Source organism: Cryphonectria parasitica (genome assembly GCF_011745365.1).
Source record: "Cryphonectria parasitica EP155 unplaced genomic scaffold M406scaffold_1, whole genome shotgun sequence".
Lineage (NCBI taxonomy): Eukaryota > Fungi > Ascomycota > Sordariomycetes > Diaporthales > Cryphonectriaceae > Cryphonectria > Cryphonectria parasitica.
In genome coordinates this window covers 3,247,708-3,266,851 of record NW_024468909.1, presented here as the reverse complement: position 1 = coordinate 3,266,851, position 19,144 = coordinate 3,247,708, and the positions used below count along the sequence as shown (strand labels likewise).

Genomic DNA, 19,144 nt, shown 5'->3' with positions numbered 1-19,144 from the left:
CCTCCACTTGACTTGCTAACTATTTTGGCCGCTTGCTTGTCTTCTAGTACCTGGCCGCTTGATTCGCTTGGTGACTTGGTCACTATACCGGATTAGGAATGTACGATAGATATACGAAACGAAAGGTGGTGAGAGTAACAAATGAGCTACGCACGTGGTTCAACCGGTACAGAGGCATATGATGATAGTTTTCCTTGTTACGCTCTGATCCGCGCGAGGTCCCTCGCTCAAGTGCTGAAAGAAACATTTCTGACCCCCTCGAATGCCTTTTTTTGGCAAAAAGCTGCTAGGCAATGCCTTTCCTCCTCATCTCTGCTGCTGGTCCTGCCAGCGTTCCATTTTTCAGCCAGTCCTTGAGGCACAAAAGGAGCTCGAGAGTGCTGCTCTTCATTCTCCTCCTCTGCGAGGACATCGTAAGCTTCCCTTGGCTGAAGACTCTCTCGCATTCGGACGACATCGCGGGGATAGATAGGACGTCGAAGGCCATCTGTGAGAGGGCTGGAAACTCGGCCTTACGCGCTGCCCACCAGACGAGGGGCTCAAAACCATCGTCGTCCTCGTCGTCCTCTTCTAGCTGGAGATATTTCTCCAGCTCTGACTGTGGCCGTTGATGCTTTGGCCTTGGTTGTGCCCTGAAGGCGGTCCTCCACTGCTTCTTTGGCTTGTTATGTTCTTGATCTTCCTGCAAGCTGGGTGTTGATGCTGATGATAAGGCTGGATCTTTATATGCCCAATATTTCTCGTAAAAAGCCTTAAACTCTTGTTCAACATCGTCAGCAATAGCTGGCGCTGCTGTACGAATACCAACCAGGCGATATTTCGGATGCAAAACAGCAGCAGCAAAATATATAGGGCATTCGCGAAGCTTGCTCTTATATCGCTTGAGAATTGCCAACGCGTGGGCTACTGATTCTCTCAGAAACTCAGCACCTTCAAGCCCACATTCCTCGGGGTATATCTCAGCCTCTTGTTGAGAACCAACATCTGGCCATTCCCGTACTGGAGTGCTGGGAAATATATCTGAAGACTGTGAAGCTCGACGGCGAGGGGAGGATCGAGGGGAGGGTCGAGGGGAGGGCCGAGAGGAACGCTGAGAGGAGGGCCGAGAGTAAAGTCGAGAGGAGGGTCGAGGGGAGGGTCGAGGCGAGGGCCGAGAGGAAGGTCTTGAAGGGGCCTGATATCGCGATGAGGGCCGCTGGAGGGCTGGTTTCTCTGCATTTGGCGAGACAATAATCTCCTCAAGGATTTCTTCTTCAGCATACGTTTTTCTGCCTCCAAATCTCTCCTGAAAGGACCGCAAATGCTTCTCGAGATCCCACAAAGAACTGAGAACATCATGAACAGCTACAGCGTTCCCCTCGTGGTGTTTTGTATGCCATAGGAATGGCTGCAAAAGATCTCGAGTTGCCTCAAGCACTCGCCAGTCCTGCTCACTCAAAGGTTGTATTTTAGCACCGCTTCGAACTTGCTCTTTAACCCAGAAATCAATAGGTCTTTTCAGCCTCAGCAGCCGCGATATCTCAGCCTCTGTTGAGTTCCATCGCGTCTCCTGAGCTACCACTGGCCGCAAGGTAGATATATCGCCAGTTTGCTCATCTGTAGGGTCTGTAGGAAGCGGTGGTAGTGGCATCGTGAGGTCTTGTGCTGTTAGCTGAGGAAGGGCCTCTGCCAAAAAGGCTGTAGTGTCCTCGAGATCTTGGTCCTCTGGAGAAAACAAAGAGTTCTGAACAATCTTCTCGAAGTCCTGAACCCGCTGTACACTTGCCTTGAGGAAGACTACAATAAGATGAGCGCGGCGTATAGGTCCTTCTCGCTGCCACTGATCCCACTGATTCCTCTGTTGCTCGAGTTCCTGCTTAAATATTAGCAATAAGCCAGGAAGATACAAAACAGCTCGACTTACCTCATCAGCATCGCTGTCTTCAGCCTCGAGTATCTGTTTAGCGTTACCAGAGAGGAAGCCTTTGACAATAAGGTTAATAATATGGCCCCAGCAGCGGCATCGCCGTTCAATCCGCAGCTTCTCAGCTTCACGATGATTGAAGCCGTACATCTTGCGAAAAAGAAGCCTTGTTGCCTTGTCGTTCGTGCTGTCGTTATCAAAAGTAAGCCAGCCGAGCCGCTCCTCAAGCTGAAAAGCCATAATAACCTGATGGAGATGCCACTGGAGGTTCTCGCCAGTATGCTGGCCGTTGATCATCCTCACTGCTATAAGGCGATTTCGCAGCTTTGCATCGCTATCAACAAAATGCGCAACCACTGCTAGAATGCCTTTGTGGTTAGGCGAGGTCCAGAGATCAGCAGATAGATGAATCTTCGAGATAGCCTCGCGCTGGAGCTGGAGCTGAAGACCAGCTAGGTTCTCGTGAAACGCCTCAAACAGCCATCTCATCACTGTGCCATCACTTCGAGGGAAAAAGTGCTCCGTCAGGGTGCTATTCCAGACCATCAACAGCTGGCGGAACTGAGGCGCCTCGAGAGTTGAAAGAGGTATATCGCAACAAGCAACCAGCTCTGTTATAGCCTTCTTCGCAAGACTAACAACTGCACGAGTTGGAGCGTTGGCAGCGTCTTTCAAGGCATCAGGCGCTGTATATAGACTGCTGTTGTTGAAAAGGCCACGATGATTTATTCTTCGCCGCTTTCGCCGGCCAAGCTCCTCTGGGCTAACCTCCTCTTTCTCTGCCTCTGCAACAAGCTCTTTCAGCTTGCCAAGGTTATGGCCCTCGTTATCGCGACCTTCGAGATGCTTTAGAGCTGCTGATATGCTTGTCGAGATACTGTTACGCGTAGTATATAAGGTCTGTCGATTATTTTGATCGCAGAGGCGACAGAACCACCAATCCGCTGCAACTTTGCATGTGCCGTCAGCCTGTACGATGACCTCGAAGAGCTTCTCGCCGAAATGCCAGATATCAGACCCGTGGCGCTTCCTCTTGGCCGATGATGTTGGCATCCAGCGAGCTGGGACAAAGGCATGGGATCGTCCTGGAACCTTAATGCGTGGGAGGTCTTTGAGGGTACCAAGAGAGAACTGTGCTATGGCATCGTGGGCATCGATCTGCTTCTGGATAGAGGTATATCTCGCATGGCTAAGCTGGTTGAAAGCATTGCTATTAGCCATGATAGTGAAAGGAAAGCGATGATAGATAAACGCGAGGACACCCAGGTGCGAGACGCGAGGAAGTAAACGCGAGGATGCCAAGTACAAGGGTAGAAGAGGTACAGAAGAGCTTGCCTGCCAGCGGAGGAAAAGACTTAATACGGATATATAGGCCGAATAGCCAAGGGCCAGGGCAAAAGCCTAGGCCAAAACACCAAAAACCCCAGCAAGGTTGCATCCAGAGTGGGCCGCGATAGCTTCAACTGAGCCTATAAGGACCCACAATAGGACTGAGGCAATTCGCTTGTTCGCTTGCAAGCCGCTTGGTCAAAAAGGCCGCTTACTTGTCTTGAAGACCATCGCCAAACCGTCAACTTCGCTTGTCAAGCCGCTTGATTCCGCTTGACTTGTGTGGAACGCTGGTTGCCGCTGGCGGGGGCGGAACTGCATGAGGCCTCGTCTGCGCAGTACTAGCTCGGTTGACTTAGTTAATTGCGTGTGGCCTAGGAGACACCAGGCTCATGGGTTGCACGAGGCCCGCCTGAAGAACCGACAGCCAGATCATGATGGGAGGGCCAAAGATGACCTTACCACAAGGGCGGAGTAGGATGCTCCACAATTGACGAGGTTGATGCCCTCGGCTCTCTTGGATAACCTGCTTGGGTGGCCCAGAGTGATGGCCGAGAGATGTGCCATGAGGGTGATGTGAGAGAAATGCATGTTGATGATGGAATCTTCAGATTTACTACCTCTGGAATCCAAAACACTGTGCCTGGCGTTATTGTTGTCCTCGTCGATCTTGCCGGAACTGTGAACCGCCAGTCAGCCCTGCTTGTCTTTATACTGGTAGTCCACATAATCACAAGTACATATCCATAGACGTGGTCTTCGTGAAGGGCGCAGAGAATCGAATGATTCCTCACCCGAGGAGTGTCAAGCTCCTACATACGGTAGCTTATATGTAGAGAAAACGTGACTATTGAATGTTCGCGCTGACGTCTCGTTCCAGCAAGTGGATTGTGGATTGAGGGTGGGGGGAGGGGATGGCTTATGCCGTTGTCTTATGCACAAGGCTTCAAGTCAAGTGATGACTTGCTTCTTTAGGTATGGGCTCAGCACTGATCACAGGCAATATGGTTCCTGTAACAGAATATCTCTATGCTTCCACGTGCATAAAGCATGGGTGCGCTCTTCACACCTCATGCAGATACTTAGTAAGGCAATCTCACCTGCCGCAGCGGCACTATTACTCTGATTTGTGTGCCAATACTTGGGCGAATCCATGGCTCTCAGGCATTTGCTTATGTATTTGACTGAAGCTGTACCAATCATTTTGCAGATGTGACAATTCAATGAGCAGCAGACCTCAGGGGCTTCTTGGCAGCTTCAACGTCAAACTATTCCTTTCAGGTGACCACTGAGACTGGAGGCATGTGGTTCTCAAGAAAGCGAATGGCCCCACAACAGAAACAGAAAGAGAAAGAGAAAGAGAAAGAGAAAGAGAGAGAGAGAGAGAGAAAAGAAAATTATTCCCTTTCTGTCTGTCCATATCTCGCAAGTCAGCAGTATGACTAAGGCCAACACTGGGTGTAAGTCAATTAAGTACTTTCTCAGTAAGTACCCTTGTCAGCTTCGACATGTGTCCCATGGCCAGTATTGTAGGTTTCTCACTACGAACTTGAGTGTTGTGGCTGGCGCAGATCAGCTATGACCTCTCCAGCGGGTAACTCCAGAAAGTGGCTTGTGAAATGGTCATCGTGTGATCATCATCATCACCTTAAGGGGGGGGGGGGGCCGGGGGGCGGGGTTGGGAATTACTCAGGTGTCAGTTCGAATAAATTAATTGTGCATGAAGATCCTCGATGCTCATCTCAAGAAGGACGGTGAAGCAGATCTACACATTCGCAGAATCATACCATATCTGGCAGCTTCGGTAGACCAACCTGAACATAATGGATGTCAGACACTCCGTGCGGATTTCCAGCCTTATGCCCTCCCATCTCGACCGGGACTGACAGGAATATAAATAGGAAGACAGTCTCTCTTGTCAAGAAATGCTTGATACTAACAACTCCGGCATCCACACAAGAAGAAAGGTTCTATCTAAGCTCACAGCAAAAGAAAAAGCTCAACTAACATGCATCCCATCACCACCCTCGCCTTCGTGGCCACCACCTTCACCCTCGCCCAGTCTTGCTCCACCGTTACCTCCGAGATCACCTTCTACGGCGAGCCCGACAACTCCCCCTCCGGCTGCGACATAGCCTACGACTGCGGCCGCGGCTACACGGCCGGCGGCGACGGCTCTTACACCGACCCTCTGACCTTTGCCAGCTCGCCCGACGAGTTCACCCCGTGCCAGGTGGTCTACGTGCCATACCTGAAAAAGTACCTCCGCATGGAGGACCAGTGCGAGCAGTGCATCGATGACTGGCCGGGCAAGTACCACATTGACATCTGGACGAGCCCCAACAATGACTGTGTCAATGGTGGCACCGACCAGATCAACTGCGAGGACGACCTCACGCCCTCGGCGGAGCAGGAGGTGGTTGTTGACCCGCCTGAGGGTTTGACTGTCATTAGTAAGTGAAGTCATGCCCCTGTCTTGATAAGTCAACCGCATTTGAGACAGCAAAATACCTCTTTCTTTTTCCTTTCTCTTTTCATATTTGCCTTTTTTTTCCTTTTGTTTTTTTTACTGACTGTTCATCGCAGCCACGGCACTCTATGACAGCGGCACTTGTGCGACTGGCAACATCTTCTCGGGCGCGACTTATAGTTGCTAGTCTCCCAGGATGGGGTTTGACAGCTTCAAGATTGCTGGACGAAGAAGTGGTTGATGAAGGGCCATGAGAATGGAGCGAGGGCGAGCGAGCAAGAAAGAGAGAAGTGAGTTTCATAGAATGTTCAAAAGATCGCCTTCTTCTGCTCTGATTTATCCGGTAAAGCTCCGTTTTCTTGGAAATGCGCCTAAGCAACCAAGCCATTGTGAAACTCCAGAGCCATATATCATGTATATATGTATGTTAATAACTTTATGCATAGGCCAGATTGCCAAGGTAACTGACCCTAGATTCTTGAGAAATATCATGACGCTTTTCCGTGTGCGATGAATGCTTTGTAGATAAATCAAAGAAAAGACGAAGAAAAATCTTAAGAACTACAACAGCGGGATATCATATTTTTCGCACAACGCAAGATCTCAATGCACGCACTGCAAGGTTGCAAAGCCATGGGTCCACCGCAGGCCGCCCAGGACCGCCACCATCACCCCGAGGCTGACCAGCACACTGGCAGCGCCGTAGAGCCAGGCGTGGCTCCTCCTCAGGGAGGCCAGCTCTGACACCCAGGTGGATACGGTCGTCAAGCACCCACAGAACCCGTCTTCGACGCCCTGCAGGGCCTGGCAGCCGATCATGCCTCCGAGCGGGACGCGCTGCAGGTCATACGCCACGCCTAGGACGGCCGTGCCGAGGACGTTGACGGCAAAGGTACCCAACGGGAACGAGGACCTGCGACCGTTGAGCGCCAGGGAGACATAGAAGCGGGCCAGGCAACCAAGTGGTGCGAAAAGGAGCGCAAAAGTCGCGTCGCCACGGTAATAGTCGTGAGGGGGCATGAGGGTCAGTAGCAGGGCGCCGACCCAGCATCCCCAGCCCAGCAGGACGGCGAGGCGGTCTGCAAACGTGCGCATGAACGAGTAAGGCAGGGAGGGGATGGTGGGTTCCGAGACGATGGCGAGATGGGCGCCGATAAAGAGACCCGACAGGGAAGCGGTGACGGTGACGATGACGACGGCCATGAGGGCCATGAAGGAGTATCCGCCGTTCCGCGGGACGGTGGCAGCGGTGGAGCCGGGCACGGTGAGGTCGTTGGACAAGGCGAGAAAGACGTCACGGACGAAGGACGAGAAGGAGGTGAAAGAGCCGCAGAAGCCCGTTGCCAGACCGATGTACAGCGGAATGGTCTTCTTTGCGGCCTGGTGGGCCTTCTTCGCGGCGGCCAGGTCCACGACGGCCGTGGCATCGGAGCCGTTGCTCTCTGCGCTCCTGGCCTGCTGGATGGCCAGCTCGTAGGTGGGCGTACCCCACTCGTCGCGGAAGAGCATCCTGTCCTCAGACAGGAAGCCCAGGACCACGCTGCCTCCAAAGTTGAACCAGACCGAGGGGAAGACCGGGGCGCCGGGGTAGTTGGTGAGCCACTGCAGCCCAAGCCGGGCGAGGGTTCCGAGGAGGGAGAAGAACACCAGGTACGATATGGTGTAGAGTTGTGCCGCCCACCGAGAGACCCGCACCTCACCTTCTGGCCTCGCGGGCTTCTCCTGTACATCCCTTGGGGCGCCGCCTCCTCCAGACGATGACGCCCTCAAGGCAGCCCTACCCTCGATATACTGCTGGGTGCTCGCGCGCTCATCCTCCAGGCTCCTGTATTGGTATATAGACTCCTCGTCCACAGATTGCACCGGCCCGGTGTCGGACACCTCGCCAAGGTTAAGCCACGAGTCGGGAACATCATAGCTGACAGATTGCTGGCGCGACGCACGCCTCTCGTTGCGCTCGCTGCGCGAGCCGGAGCCCCACGAGCCATGCGAGCGGCGCGAGTAGTTGGAGGCAAACCGCCTTAGAGCGTCCTGGTGCTCGTGGCGCGCGGTAGCAGAGTTAGTCCTGGGCCTGCGCAGCGCGCGGTCGTGGGGCGAAGGCGGCTGCTGGTGCTGCTGCTGTGTCGGGCTTGGCTGGGCGGTGGACGGGCGGCGCGACGCGGGGATGCTCGTGGGGATGCTGTAGGAGCGCTGCCCGCGGTTCGTGAATTGGCGCAAGGTGTGTCCATCGTTGCGTCCCACGCCGATGACCTCTGGGCCTTGAGGGTTTTGCACGGGTGCGGGGTCCTCAACCTCGTCGAGATTGTAGTAGGAGTCGGGGATGTCATAGCTGACGGCGGGGGCGGCGTGCTGCGAAGCGCGCCTCGGGCGGTTTTGCAGGGACGACGACAGGATGCGTGGTACGGGGTCGCGCTGCTCGTGCGCATTTTCATTCTCGGGTTCGTTCTCGTTCTCGTCGTACGGTACGCCGTGCGGAGTGGGAGAGCGGAAGTGGGTGTACTGGTCTGGCGGCCAGTACCCGTCGCGATGGCCACTGTGCGTCATATTGCAGTGCGTTGGAGAGTGCGACCCGGCGATGACACCTGGGCACGTGCAGTGCAGTGTAGTGCAGTGCAGTGCTGTACTGGACCGCGTGGTGATACACACACACTTTCTCTCTTTGTGTGTCTTGTCTCCTTTTCCTTCTTTTCACCTTCTGTTCTCCTTCTGTTTCTCGGCCAGTTGTGGGGTAAAAAAAATACCACCTGCAAAGTAGATTCGGGTCATTTGCGCAAGCAGGTCGCCTCTGCATTCCTCCTCAGCCTCAAAGACGGAGAGGTGGCATCCCGAGGAATGAGAGTGTGCGCGCCCTTCAGAGAGGAGAGACGGGCGACAAGGAAACAAGCAAAAGGGAGCAGCAACAACAACAATAATGGACCGCGGCGGAGGTTGGGCCTTCCCCCTGCGACAGGTATCGGGATGGACGGGACGTCATGATAATTTACGCAGCGCTGGCCCGAGGAAGGCGCTGCCGGTCCGGCTCGCAGATCTTGTTTCGACCGAGCTGATAAAGGGGCGCTCTTTCTTTTCTTTATCCGTCGTGGTAAAGAAACAAGGGTGACAAATTCTGCTAGAAAGATACATTCTTCTTACTACTATCATGGCGTGGAGCCTCGGTCTCTCCATAACTCTTTGAATGCCTCAAACATGCCCCAGTATTCAGTGTGCATTGCCTATTCACCCGCTGTCACCTTTTCCCACCCCTCCTTCCCTCTTGCGACTCCGTCAGAAGCAAGGCCATGAATTACTATAATATAATCATCGTAGCATGTAAATAATTTTCAGCGCAGCCAGACGATCCAGAAGACGGCACAGCAAGTGATCCCGCCTCAATGATTAATCTACTCTCGAAAGTTGAAGAGAGACTAAGTACATGGACAAAAGAATATCTATGAGGATCACCAATTTGCTTTTCCACGTTTCAGAATAGACTGACGAGTGACAGATAGACAATGTGCGATGTCCCGTCCATGACGCACTTGTATCGTGCTTCTGCCGTGATTCCGAAGAACTTCATGTGCCTTTCACTTAGGAACATCACACAACCAATACAGTCTCACCAGCCCCCATCATCTAATATCCATGTCTTCATCTCACTACGTCCCATCCCCTACAACCTTCTTCTTCCGACTCTCCTCTGCACTGTGAACATTATCAACATCTGTGTCCGTCCTATGCCCCCCACCAGAAGAAGAAGCACCACCCTCCCCCTTCTGCCCCTCCTCCGCCGCTGCCGCCAGGAAGTCGATAGCCTCGTCAGTCAGTACTTCTAACGGGTAGTGCTTCGCGAGGCTGAGTTCCAGCCCTGTTTACTGCCTTGTCAGCAAATTGACCAACTCCTCTCCCACCCCCACCCCTCCTTTCGCTCTGGAATGGAAAGCGCATCTGTTGTCCTGGGAGATGATTACTTACCAACTCTGCAGACGTGAAAAAAAAAAAAAAAAAAAAAAGGCATTGATAGAGCACAAGGCGAGTACGGCCATCATGTCGTCCCACCCCAGCGACAATGAGCGCTGGTGGCTTACCCGACGCCATAACTTCAGTGGCACAACCAGCATCACCAGGATATAGGTCGAGATGGCCGAGCCATCAAGCCGGGTGAAGAATTCGCTCCGCGCCTCGGACAAGGAGAGACAATAACGCTGCAAAGCCAAAGAACTCAGCCCAGTTGTTGTTGCGATTTTGGGTCAGGAAATGGAGGGGAGAGATGAAAAGAAGAAAAAGGAAAACAAGAGACAACCAGCCAGCCAGTCTCCACCGAACCCTCGTACGGATTCATATCACATAGACGAGTCACTATTGTTGCGACCCAAACAGTTCCGGCTATCAGGTATCATGTTCTTTAATACCAAGGAATCATCCATATCCCCTTACAAAGTGACGCATAAGTCCTGAATGCTTGTCCTATAGATCCATCAAATTTGACCAGCTGCAATCCCCTAAACGCACATCGGCCGTGCTGGACGGGGCGAGATGTGACCGATGAGCACTGCTTGCCAATGAAGGTGAATGCCAGGACATTTGGCCCGGGGAGTTATGGTGCTATATCCTTGTGGAGACCAGTTGAGCCACGAGGCTTCGGGTTGGGTATAAAACCCTCAACGGTCTTCCCACCATTTCCACTGCCTCGAGGACGAATCTGCCATTACTCGCCTCGCAGGTTTCAAGAAATTAATGGGGTTTATCCAGGGAAGAACAGCGTTCAGCTCGACCTGTACGCAAACATGTTTGCATAGATGTTGCTCCTGTTGTAGCTACATGGACAGGAAACAAGTTATACATGTAGACCGTTTAGAAAGTAATGTATAGTTGTAACAATTCAGCAGAGAGAAAGAGTGTGAGAGAGATCCACTTGCAGCAAATTCAAGGAAAACCTACATGATTTACTTCAACTTGAGTACATTCGAGGTTGGCCTGACATGTGACTGCGGAAGACTCTGGTACATGGAGTTCCGCAGAAGAGGAGACGACACCTGCTACGTCAATGAAGATCTGACGTTCTGGAGTACTTTTTCTCTGGTTCGTCTAACATACCGGCCAACTCCTTCCGGGAAGGAGCCCACCAAGCCATTCATGCCGAACGAATGGGCTGGATTTTGTTATTCCCGAACCCATGATGTCCAAAATCATCTCTAGAATGCCACTGTAGACGTCAGGTCAACCGAATAGGGAGAGTAGTTCCAGCGGTGCTCCAGTAGGCCGGGTCGGTTCGGGCCATACGACCCATTCGTACTTGTTCAGTAAACATTCCTGGGCTCCTGGGGCCCATGAACCGGAGATGGCTCGCCGGGCGCGGGGAAGTGCCCCGTTGAACGATGCGCATGCAGTTGGCTGTCGCTTGTGCAGGGTCCTTTGATAAGCTGGGAAGATCATGCTCTTATTTGTCGAGTAGGCTGCACGACCTGGTCACGCATAGGTCATGCTGGAGATCCACGGACGTAACAGAAACAGGTTTCCCTTTTCCTCCAGACCAAGTGACCCTCTCTTCCTGTTGGAGAAAGCAGAGCTCACCCCTGACAGCCTTCTCTGTCTGTCTTTTGTGCCTGTATGTCCTTGGCTTCTGATCATGCCTCTCTTCCACAACCTGGCAGGCGTAAGCGGCGCAGATGTCTTCGCTCTGCTGTCAACGATCCCATCGTACTGGCAAACTGTCTAGCAAGATCGGCATATCTGGCTATGGCAGCTTCAGGAAAAAATATGGTAGCCCGACGATCCCGTCGCTGACCACGCTCTGATCCTGTCCATGGTCTAGCTAACGAGAGACTTAGGGCCAACATTCCGGTACCAACCTGACAGTGTCCTCTTCAACACCCCGTCGGCGTATCAGCACAAATTCGGGCCCAAGGTCAACGTGAAGAAGGGGCTCTACTACGATGCCTGGCCTCTTCATGCCAAGGCCTTGACAACCTGGAACACCACTGATATAGCGATTCATACGCGGAAGAGGCGTGTGCTCAACTATGCGTTCTCTAACAAGGCGCTGCGCTCTGTGGAGCCTTTTGTGGTAGCCAATGCCGATGAGTGTGTGACGGTCCTGGGGCAGGAGATCAGCCCGGCGAGGAGTGGTCGGGCTCTCTCAACATGACTGACTGGACCAACTGGCTCGTATTTGACATACTTGGCGATCTTTGCTTCGGGAAGTCCTCCGATATGAAGAAGCCCAACAGCAGCATGAGACAGGCACCCGCGTTGATGGTTGACATGCTACAGCTGATGCACCCAGTACGTCCAGTCCTCTGACCTATACCGTCCATGCTGCTGGAGACTCCGCCTAGCCGACTGATGTTCCGTAGATCGCCCACTCGCCGTTCGCTGGGGCCTGGGTGTGGTCTAAAAGCTGAGGTCTAGACTGGCTTCTGAGGCTGGCTGCCCCTCCCGCGCCTGCCAAGTGGAACGCCTTTGTGGGCAACTGCCTGACAGACCGAACCAGGACCGAGGAGGAGACACAGAGGCTGGCCTCTCAGGACCTCGAATTCGAGGTCCGGAAAGACTTTTTCCGCTATCTCTTCCATGCCAAGGACCCCGAGACTGGGAAGGGCTTCCCGATCGAGGAGCTGTGGGGCGAGGCCGAGTCTTTAATCATCGCCGGCTCCGACACCACGGCGGTCGTGATGGCGGCCATGTTCTTCTAGCTCTCGCGCTACACGGACGTGCAGGTCAGGCTTGCGCGTGAGGTGTTGTCAAGGCTCGCCAGCGCGCAGGAGATCGAGTCGGGCCCGGCGCTGCAGTCCTGCTCGGACCTCCGTGTGGTCATCCAGGAGGCCCTGCGGATGACGCCGAGGGAGTGCGCAGGGTCCTCAAGGGCGGCACTGTTGTCGACAGCGACTTCTTCCCCGAGGGCGTGAATGTGAGCCTCGGACACTACTGCTTGAGCTTCAACGAGACCATCTTCCCCGAACCGTTCAGGTGCAGGCGGAGCGGTGGATCGCAGGCGACACTTCATCTGGTGCCACGGAGGAGAGCGTTGCGCTCGCCGAGAGCGCCTTCTGTGCCTTCTCAACGGGAACGAGAGGGTGTCCAGGCAATAATCTGACCTGGCTCGAGATGAGCATCGTCATGGCCAAGATCATCTACTCGTTTGAGATCCGCAGGGACGAGGCGAGCAACCTGGGCGGCGGGGACCCTTCCGGCAAGGCTGGTCGGCGTAATGTGGACCAGTATCAGACATACGATGCTTTCGTGTCACTGAGGGTCGGACCTTTGGTGCAGCTTCGACGTCGGCAGCATTCCTGAAGGGACTGTTGTGGGAGGTTCGTTCAGTAGACGAACGAGCTTAATGTAGGAAAGAGAAGTTTGGAAGGTTGAAATGGAATCCAGCGTGATGACAAATCCACCAAGACCTGCCCAAAACGGGCTACTACAGGGGTTGTTAGCCAATGACAGGCTCTCTTATACCCTGAGCAGGAGCCCTAAGGGGAGAAGCAGGACATTATGCTTAGCATCGATATTAATAAATATATTGGACAGTACTATAGTACTAAAAAAGTATTAAAGTTTGCTTAGCGCATGCGGTAGGAGATCATGTTAGATCCGAGTTCTCCGCACCACGTGCATCTTCCTTACTTGGTCAACTTCCCTTCCTCATTCCTGTTTTTATCAAGCACGACATGGTACGAGAAGTCATGCCCAAAAGACTTCCTCACCATTTACCATACCAGAAAAACAAGCACAAAGACCCTCAAGACCCAGCTTCCATGGGGCTAAGGACCATGCACCAGCTCAGCAGGCCACTCCATCGGAAGATCGCCGGTCTTGGTTCGACAGCCCAAGGTACTTAGTAGGTCTGTACTGACATGCCCTCACGCACATCCCATGTGATCTAGTTGCTCCGCCTCCGGAATATTCCATGTAAGCCAAGAGAAATTCGTCAGCACTGACCGTTCAACCCTGGTAGTTCACCGGCTCTGGGACGTGCCGCATGGGACTGGCGACTCTCCCAAGTTCCACTGGCGCCATTGGACCCTGTCGTCAACATGAGGTGCCAGCATCTCGAACGAGCACTCATGGTGGAAGAGAAAGACAGGGAGTCGTTTCATTCATGTGCACAGTTCCGGGTCAATGAACCACTGTCATGACCAACTACAAACTCTTACTTTCGAGGTGCAAGTCTTCCACCCAGTCACAGAAGCCAGAATTCTTTTGTCAAATCGCATACACTAACATTGTTTCCTATCTAAAGCAGAAAAAGAAAACGAAAACAACAGCGAAAGGCGTAAACAACACAGACGAACTCCCCATCATTACGGTCCGTCCGTGTCCGCAATGCTGATTTCCCTTTAGCCGGGTATCATGATGTAATCACGGTTGCAATCGGGTATAAAGCACAAAAAAATATCCGACAAAAGGAATTCTGCTCCTCTGACAAGCCGTGTTCAAAAGGATTCTTCTGCATTTTGATATATCGTTGACGCTCGAGACGGCCCTGCTGGCTGGATGGGTGTGGGTAACTTCACAGTCGTAGTTCCGTCATCGTCATCATCGCCGTAGTCATCATCGTTCTCCTTCTACGAGACTGTGGTGAGACCGGCAGCAGGGTTCGCCACATTCGGGTCAAACGGCTTGGTAGCACCATGGACGGGGTAGCCAGCGCCGTTAGTAGCACCGTTCGTTGCGCCGTTGGTCACGCCTGTGCGGACACCTGTGGCGCCCGTGGAAGCACCCGTGGTGGCACTGGTGGTGTGAGGCTTACGAGCAACCTTGGGCGCAGCCGGGATATCGGAACTCTCTGATGCGGACATTAGTACCACTGCTTTGGAAAGACGCGGGAGCCTCGCGGAAGAAAGGGGGTGGGGGGGGGGGTCTAAGTATATCACGTACTGTTGGCAGCACCGATCGAAAAGACGGGGCTCTCCCACTTCTCTCCCTTCCTTGCAAGCTCCTTGTACTCAGTAGCCTTGGAGCTGATTCCACCAGGCAGGTGGACATTGGGGAAGATGCTGTCCTCCTTGGTGATGGCCACATTGACCTTCTTGTCATCCAGCTTCTGCTGGGCCTGCTTGGCCTTCTCCTTGCCCTGGAGCAGCTGCTTCTGGAACGCCTCAGTGTAACGCTTGTAGACGTTAGGGGCGTTCTCTGGGTCGTTCTTGGCCTCCTCGAGGGCACGCTGCGCCTCGAGCTGCACCTGGCGCAGGAAGCCGTCTGCCTTATTGAAGTTGTCCTTGATAGCCTTCTCGGCGGCCTTCTGGATGGCAGGGCGCATGGCCTTGAGGGCGATGGGCTTGGCCAGGTTGAAGAGCAGCTTGTGCTTCGACTTCTTGATCTTGATTTTCATGTCGTTCAGGGTAACATCAACCTTGTCAACCTTGAAGAAGTTGTTGGTATCCTTCTTCCCGGCCGTCGACATCTTCATGGTGAAGCTGAAGCCCTCGCCGGCCAAGATGATATCCGCAATAATGGTGTCGGTAATGGAGGGGAAGCCCTGCTTCTTCTTGAGGTAGAGAGAGACATCCCGCAGATCCATCTGGATGCCCGAAACCTTGGCCTCGATGGCATGTTGCTGGTGGCCACTGATCTTCTTGCGACCAAACCTCATGTGGTTCTCGTTGTGAATCTCAAGCAGGTTGGGCATGAAGTTATCACTCTCCAGGACGAGGTTCTCGATGACAGCATCAACCTGGGGGTCAGAATACTCGATGCGAGGGATTGGGATGTACGCTATCTTCTCAAAGGTCAAGGGAATGATGACTTCAGTGAGGTCCTTGAGCAGGTGGGGCTTGAACGCCGGCTTGCCGTTCTCATCATTTCCAAGATCGAGGAAGAGCTTGTTGACGGACTGGGCGAAGTGTTTGTTCTGGGCATCCTCGTCGAATTGGTTTGCGAGAAACTTAATCTCGTCCACGATGCGGTCGGTGTGGGCCCGGTACTTCTGTCGAAGCAAGTAGTTTCCGTGATCGTACAATCTGTTCCAGTCCTGGGTCGAGGCCGGCTCCAGAATGTAGCCCTGCTCCTGTAGGCAACGGCGGACGTACCTGTCCATAGCCTTGAACCAGTCCTTTAACTCAGGATCATTCTGGGCATCGACGTAAATCTGATTGACCGAGTCCCAGAGATCGTCGCTGCTGGTGCCGTTGGCGAAGCGCTCGATGAGGGTCTTGAGGTCAGCTTCAGCCTGGGCCAGGGAGGATCTAGCATCCTTGACGGTACCTGTCCCCCCAGTAGTGAGCTGCTTGCCATGGCTGCCGTATTGCTCAGCAAGATCCAGCAGCGTGGAAATGGCCTCGTTGTAGTCGGGGTGTTGCTGGCATTCAATAACCATTTTCTTTGGGCACGTTAGCAGGTGTCACACAAAGTGGTCTATTTGGCCCCCCTTGAAATGGGGCATGTTGAATCTTACCTTAAGGCGCCAGATTGTCTGTTCGCGACGCTCCTGAGGCATCTTCTTCTTGAGATACTCCTGAGTCTTGGCCCTGTACTCTGCGGTGCGCTGCCGCGCGGCTTCCTTGGCCTCTGCCGTATCCTCAGACGACAAGCCGGTGCGTTGCTCAGCGGTCTTGGTGGCAGCATCAATACCGGCGTTGACATTCACGCCAGAATCGGTCTTGGCCGCACCGTAGCCCTCCCCAGCGATGGCATTAGCATCAGAGTGGGGATCGTTGCCCTTGTAGACACCTTGAGCCTGCTTCTTCAGATTGGCCTTGCTGAAATCGGGAGTCTCATGCCAAGTGTTGTCTTCGGCAGGGCGGTCGATCTGAGCCAACCTATCCTCGTCCGGTCGCACCTTGCCGGCAGCGTTGGTAGCAGCATCACCCGCAATGTCTCGGATCAGAACGGTAGCATCGCTCACTGTGGTCATTTTGTTAGCTAAAGAAGATGGAAGCTGAATTTGGTCAGAGGACTTGAGACTGACAGAGCTTTCGGAATTGTCCGTTTGTGATAATCAGGGTTCCGAGGGTTCGCATGCCCTCCAGGGCCTTGTTGCCATGCTGCTTGGCGGTGTCTTTGTCGATGGGAGCATTGGGGGTGCTCACGGCAGTCGGGTCGAACTTCGTGGTCTGCCAAATGAAGTCCTGCAACAGGTTGCCCTCGTTCTTGGACAGGAGGAGGTTCTTGGCCTGATTAACCACATCGCGGACATCTGCCACCAGAGCCTTGCCCTCGGAGGACAGCTTTGGCGAAGGATTGGAGAGTGCCTTGGAGGCGAGGAAGCTGTTCAGAGCGATATCGATTTGCTCGTTCTGGAGGTGGATATTAGCTGAGGAACGGGAAGGATCAGAAGAGCAGTCGAATCATAACATACAGAAGGAACTTTGCCCTGTTGGAAGGCACTGATGATGCCATAGATTTGGAGTTTCCTGTTCACATCGGCCTCCTTCAGCTTGAGATCGGTTGGTCTGTTTACTGCAGCCGAAGCCATAGTTGCCAATGATTGTGATGATCTTCTGGGGAGAGAATTAATTCGTATTGTTCGTGGAGGAAAAGGGGGAAGAAAATGAATAGAAAGAGCAGGAAGCGCGTTAGGGGGGTCTCGAATGGGGGTATCAGGATATTGATTGGTATGGGGGTATCACGTCGTCGAGCTTAAACTAGCAGACTAGAATTGGGTCGCTAGAGTTTGCAAGGGGAAAATTGTTGAAAAACAGAAGATCGGAGGACGGTCGAAGCGCGAGGAGAATTGTCTTATAATAGTAGGGGCGGCACTCGAACCCAAAACAAGACGTGAGCAGTGACCTTGTTTGCGTGGTAACGCGGGAGCTATGTGGTCTGGCCCAAACAGTGCCCTGGGGATGTGACGTCCGGGAGTACGTCATAAGCAAGAAGTGAGCTACCATGTACGTACTCCAGACAGCCACCACAATGAAATAGTATGAACGTAGTACAGAGGGAGGGAGCCAAGGGGCAGGGGGCTGGCCGATTGGAGATTGCACAACGATGCCAATGCACCACCCACTGGATCGCAGCATGGACAGGAAATCAAGATGTATTTCCAGGCTAATGGGAGGTACCACTCCAGGTCTACCGTCTCTCTTAGTGCCAGTCCCACCATTCCCGATCCAGTCTCGACGTCTTTGGTTGTTCTTTCTCCTTTCCCCTAGCCTCGAGTGGCCTGGGTTTCGCCCCAGACGGAAAAGGCGACTTTCCTTCGATCCCCCACCAGGAATCCTTCCCAGATCGAGAAGCATGACGCCCAGCATTGGCATACTGCCCAGATGTTGTCTGTCGATCGATGCGCGTACGTGGCAGGCCAGAGCCTCCGAGTTCCGAAAAATCCCCAGATGAGGTGGTATGCGGGGACCGTCTCCACATGCCGTCCAGAGGTGTGGAACCTGGCCCTTCATGTGATTTTCGATAGTCAGGAATTTGCGTCAAGGAAGCAAACCGTGGTTGCGTAGGAACCAGGAGGACAGGAGCACTTGGGATGGACGGGAGGGGGACGGGACAGAGGGACACGAGGGGGGTCTGAGAGTGGACTGCTATTGTATATGAACCAGAGTAAATAGATGAATGGTATGTAGTTTTTGTATGGAGGGAAATTGGGTTCAGAGACATTTCCATAAGACTTGCAAGGATGCCCAGGAGTTGGGGTTACATCCGCATCTAGACCTTCACCGCAAGCTGCCAGACGTCTTTCTGCCCATACAGCTCTCAGCTCTGACCCCCCTCGCTCGTGCAGGTTGTGAGATGGACGAAAGAAATGCCAAAATCATGCTTTCGTACCAACCAGGTCATCAATTGCTCGCCACCAGCCAGCATGATACCCCCAACAAGATCCTATCTCACCAGCCTGTTTCCAGGCTGGCTGCTATGGCATACGGCAGCACACACTTAAGTCTTGCTGGTCAAAGGCTGCTGGTCAAAGGCGACTGGTCAAAAGGCGACTGGCACCTGGCAAGCAAACATTTCATCGAGATCTAGCAGCCTGTCCCAGCCTATCAATTTTGGTCGCTTCAGTTGTTTGTCATTTGAAATTGGGAGCGATGCGCAGTACATAGTACATAGATCCATGACGTCAGAAAATAGTTGTGGCGATGCAAAGGAACCAGGGGGTTTCCCGGCCCGCTCTCAATTCCAACCTCATGGGCCCGGAAATTTTTAAAATAATTCAGCTCCTCAGAACGGATATGGCTAGTCACTGCAGGCACACCCAAGCTCTATAGAGGTCTCAGCCGCATATCCTTCCTATATTGATAGTATCCTTCTTGCTCTCAGAGAGACGATCTGGCAATTGCTGATGCCTATCAAAGATGAACATCAGGTGAAAGCTGCGGAGCGTTTTCTCCATCAAGAAAGTGGCACACTCTATACAAGAAAAGAAAAGTACCACCAAATACTTGCTAACAGAAACACCCCCGCTATGCACGCGACAGCCTGTGGAACCCCTAGAAGGGTAGTGTGCATAGTGACATGCTCGGTCACAAAAATATGAGGTCACTGAAACATGCTGTGGCTGCATTCATCTAAACCAA

General features: G+C 53.2%; 6 protein-coding genes across 6 annotated transcripts; 3 read left to right on the top strand and 3 right to left on the bottom strand.

The window, feature by feature from the left end:
• Positions 1-328: 328 nt before the first annotated feature.
• M406DRAFT_234705 (HAT dimerization) lies at positions 329-541 on the bottom strand (the record flags this gene model as incomplete). The annotated part of the gene is made up of 1 exon (XM_040915992.1): positions 329-541. A coding segment is annotated over one exon (213 nt), but the record flags the coding sequence as incomplete, so codon positions are not given.
• A 4,726-nt stretch (positions 542-5,267) lies between these two features.
• M406DRAFT_29558 (uncharacterized protein) lies at positions 5,268-5,666 on the top strand (the record flags this gene model as incomplete). The annotated part of the gene is made up of 1 exon (XM_040919200.1): positions 5,268-5,666. A coding segment is annotated over one exon (399 nt), but the record flags the coding sequence as incomplete, so codon positions are not given.
• A 639-nt stretch (positions 5,667-6,305) lies between these two features.
• Positions 6,306-8,030, bottom strand: M406DRAFT_228616 (uncharacterized protein; the record flags this gene model as incomplete). The annotated part of the gene is made up of 2 exons (XM_040915795.1): positions 6,306-7,733; positions 7,977-8,030. Coding segments are annotated over 2 exons (1,482 nt in total), but the record flags the coding sequence as incomplete, so codon positions are not given.
• Positions 8,031-11,307: 3,277 nt separating this feature from the next.
• M406DRAFT_336019 (cytochrome P450) lies at positions 11,308-12,974 on the top strand (the record flags this gene model as incomplete). Its single annotated transcript, XM_040921095.1, has 7 exons — positions 11,308-11,334; positions 11,494-11,745; positions 11,793-11,967; positions 12,090-12,363; positions 12,403-12,490; positions 12,523-12,588; positions 12,648-12,974. The coding sequence occupies 7 exons, from the start codon at positions 11,308-11,310 to the stop codon at positions 12,972-12,974; spliced, it is 1,209 nt and encodes a 402-aa protein (XP_040781283.1).
• Positions 12,975-13,882: 908 nt separating this feature from the next.
• Positions 13,883-17,292, bottom strand: M406DRAFT_284950 (uncharacterized protein). Its single transcript, XM_040918598.1, has 5 exons — positions 16,978-17,292; positions 16,588-16,915; positions 16,075-16,523; positions 14,559-15,999; positions 13,883-14,466 (listed from the first exon to the last, which is right to left on the bottom strand). Exons 1-5 carry the CDS (start codon positions 17,092-17,094, stop codon positions 14,246-14,248), a joined length of 2,556 nt encoding a protein of 851 aa, XP_040781282.1. The 5' UTR covers positions 17,095-17,292; the 3' UTR covers positions 13,883-14,245.
• Positions 17,293-17,836: 544 nt separating this feature from the next.
• On the top strand, positions 17,837-18,098 carry M406DRAFT_320325 (uncharacterized protein). The gene has a single exon (XM_040919371.1). The coding sequence runs from the start codon at positions 17,888-17,890 to the stop codon at positions 18,068-18,070; it is 183 nt and encodes a 60-aa protein (XP_040781281.1). The 5' UTR covers positions 17,837-17,887; the 3' UTR covers positions 18,071-18,098.
• Positions 18,099-19,144: the final 1,046 nt, after the last annotated feature.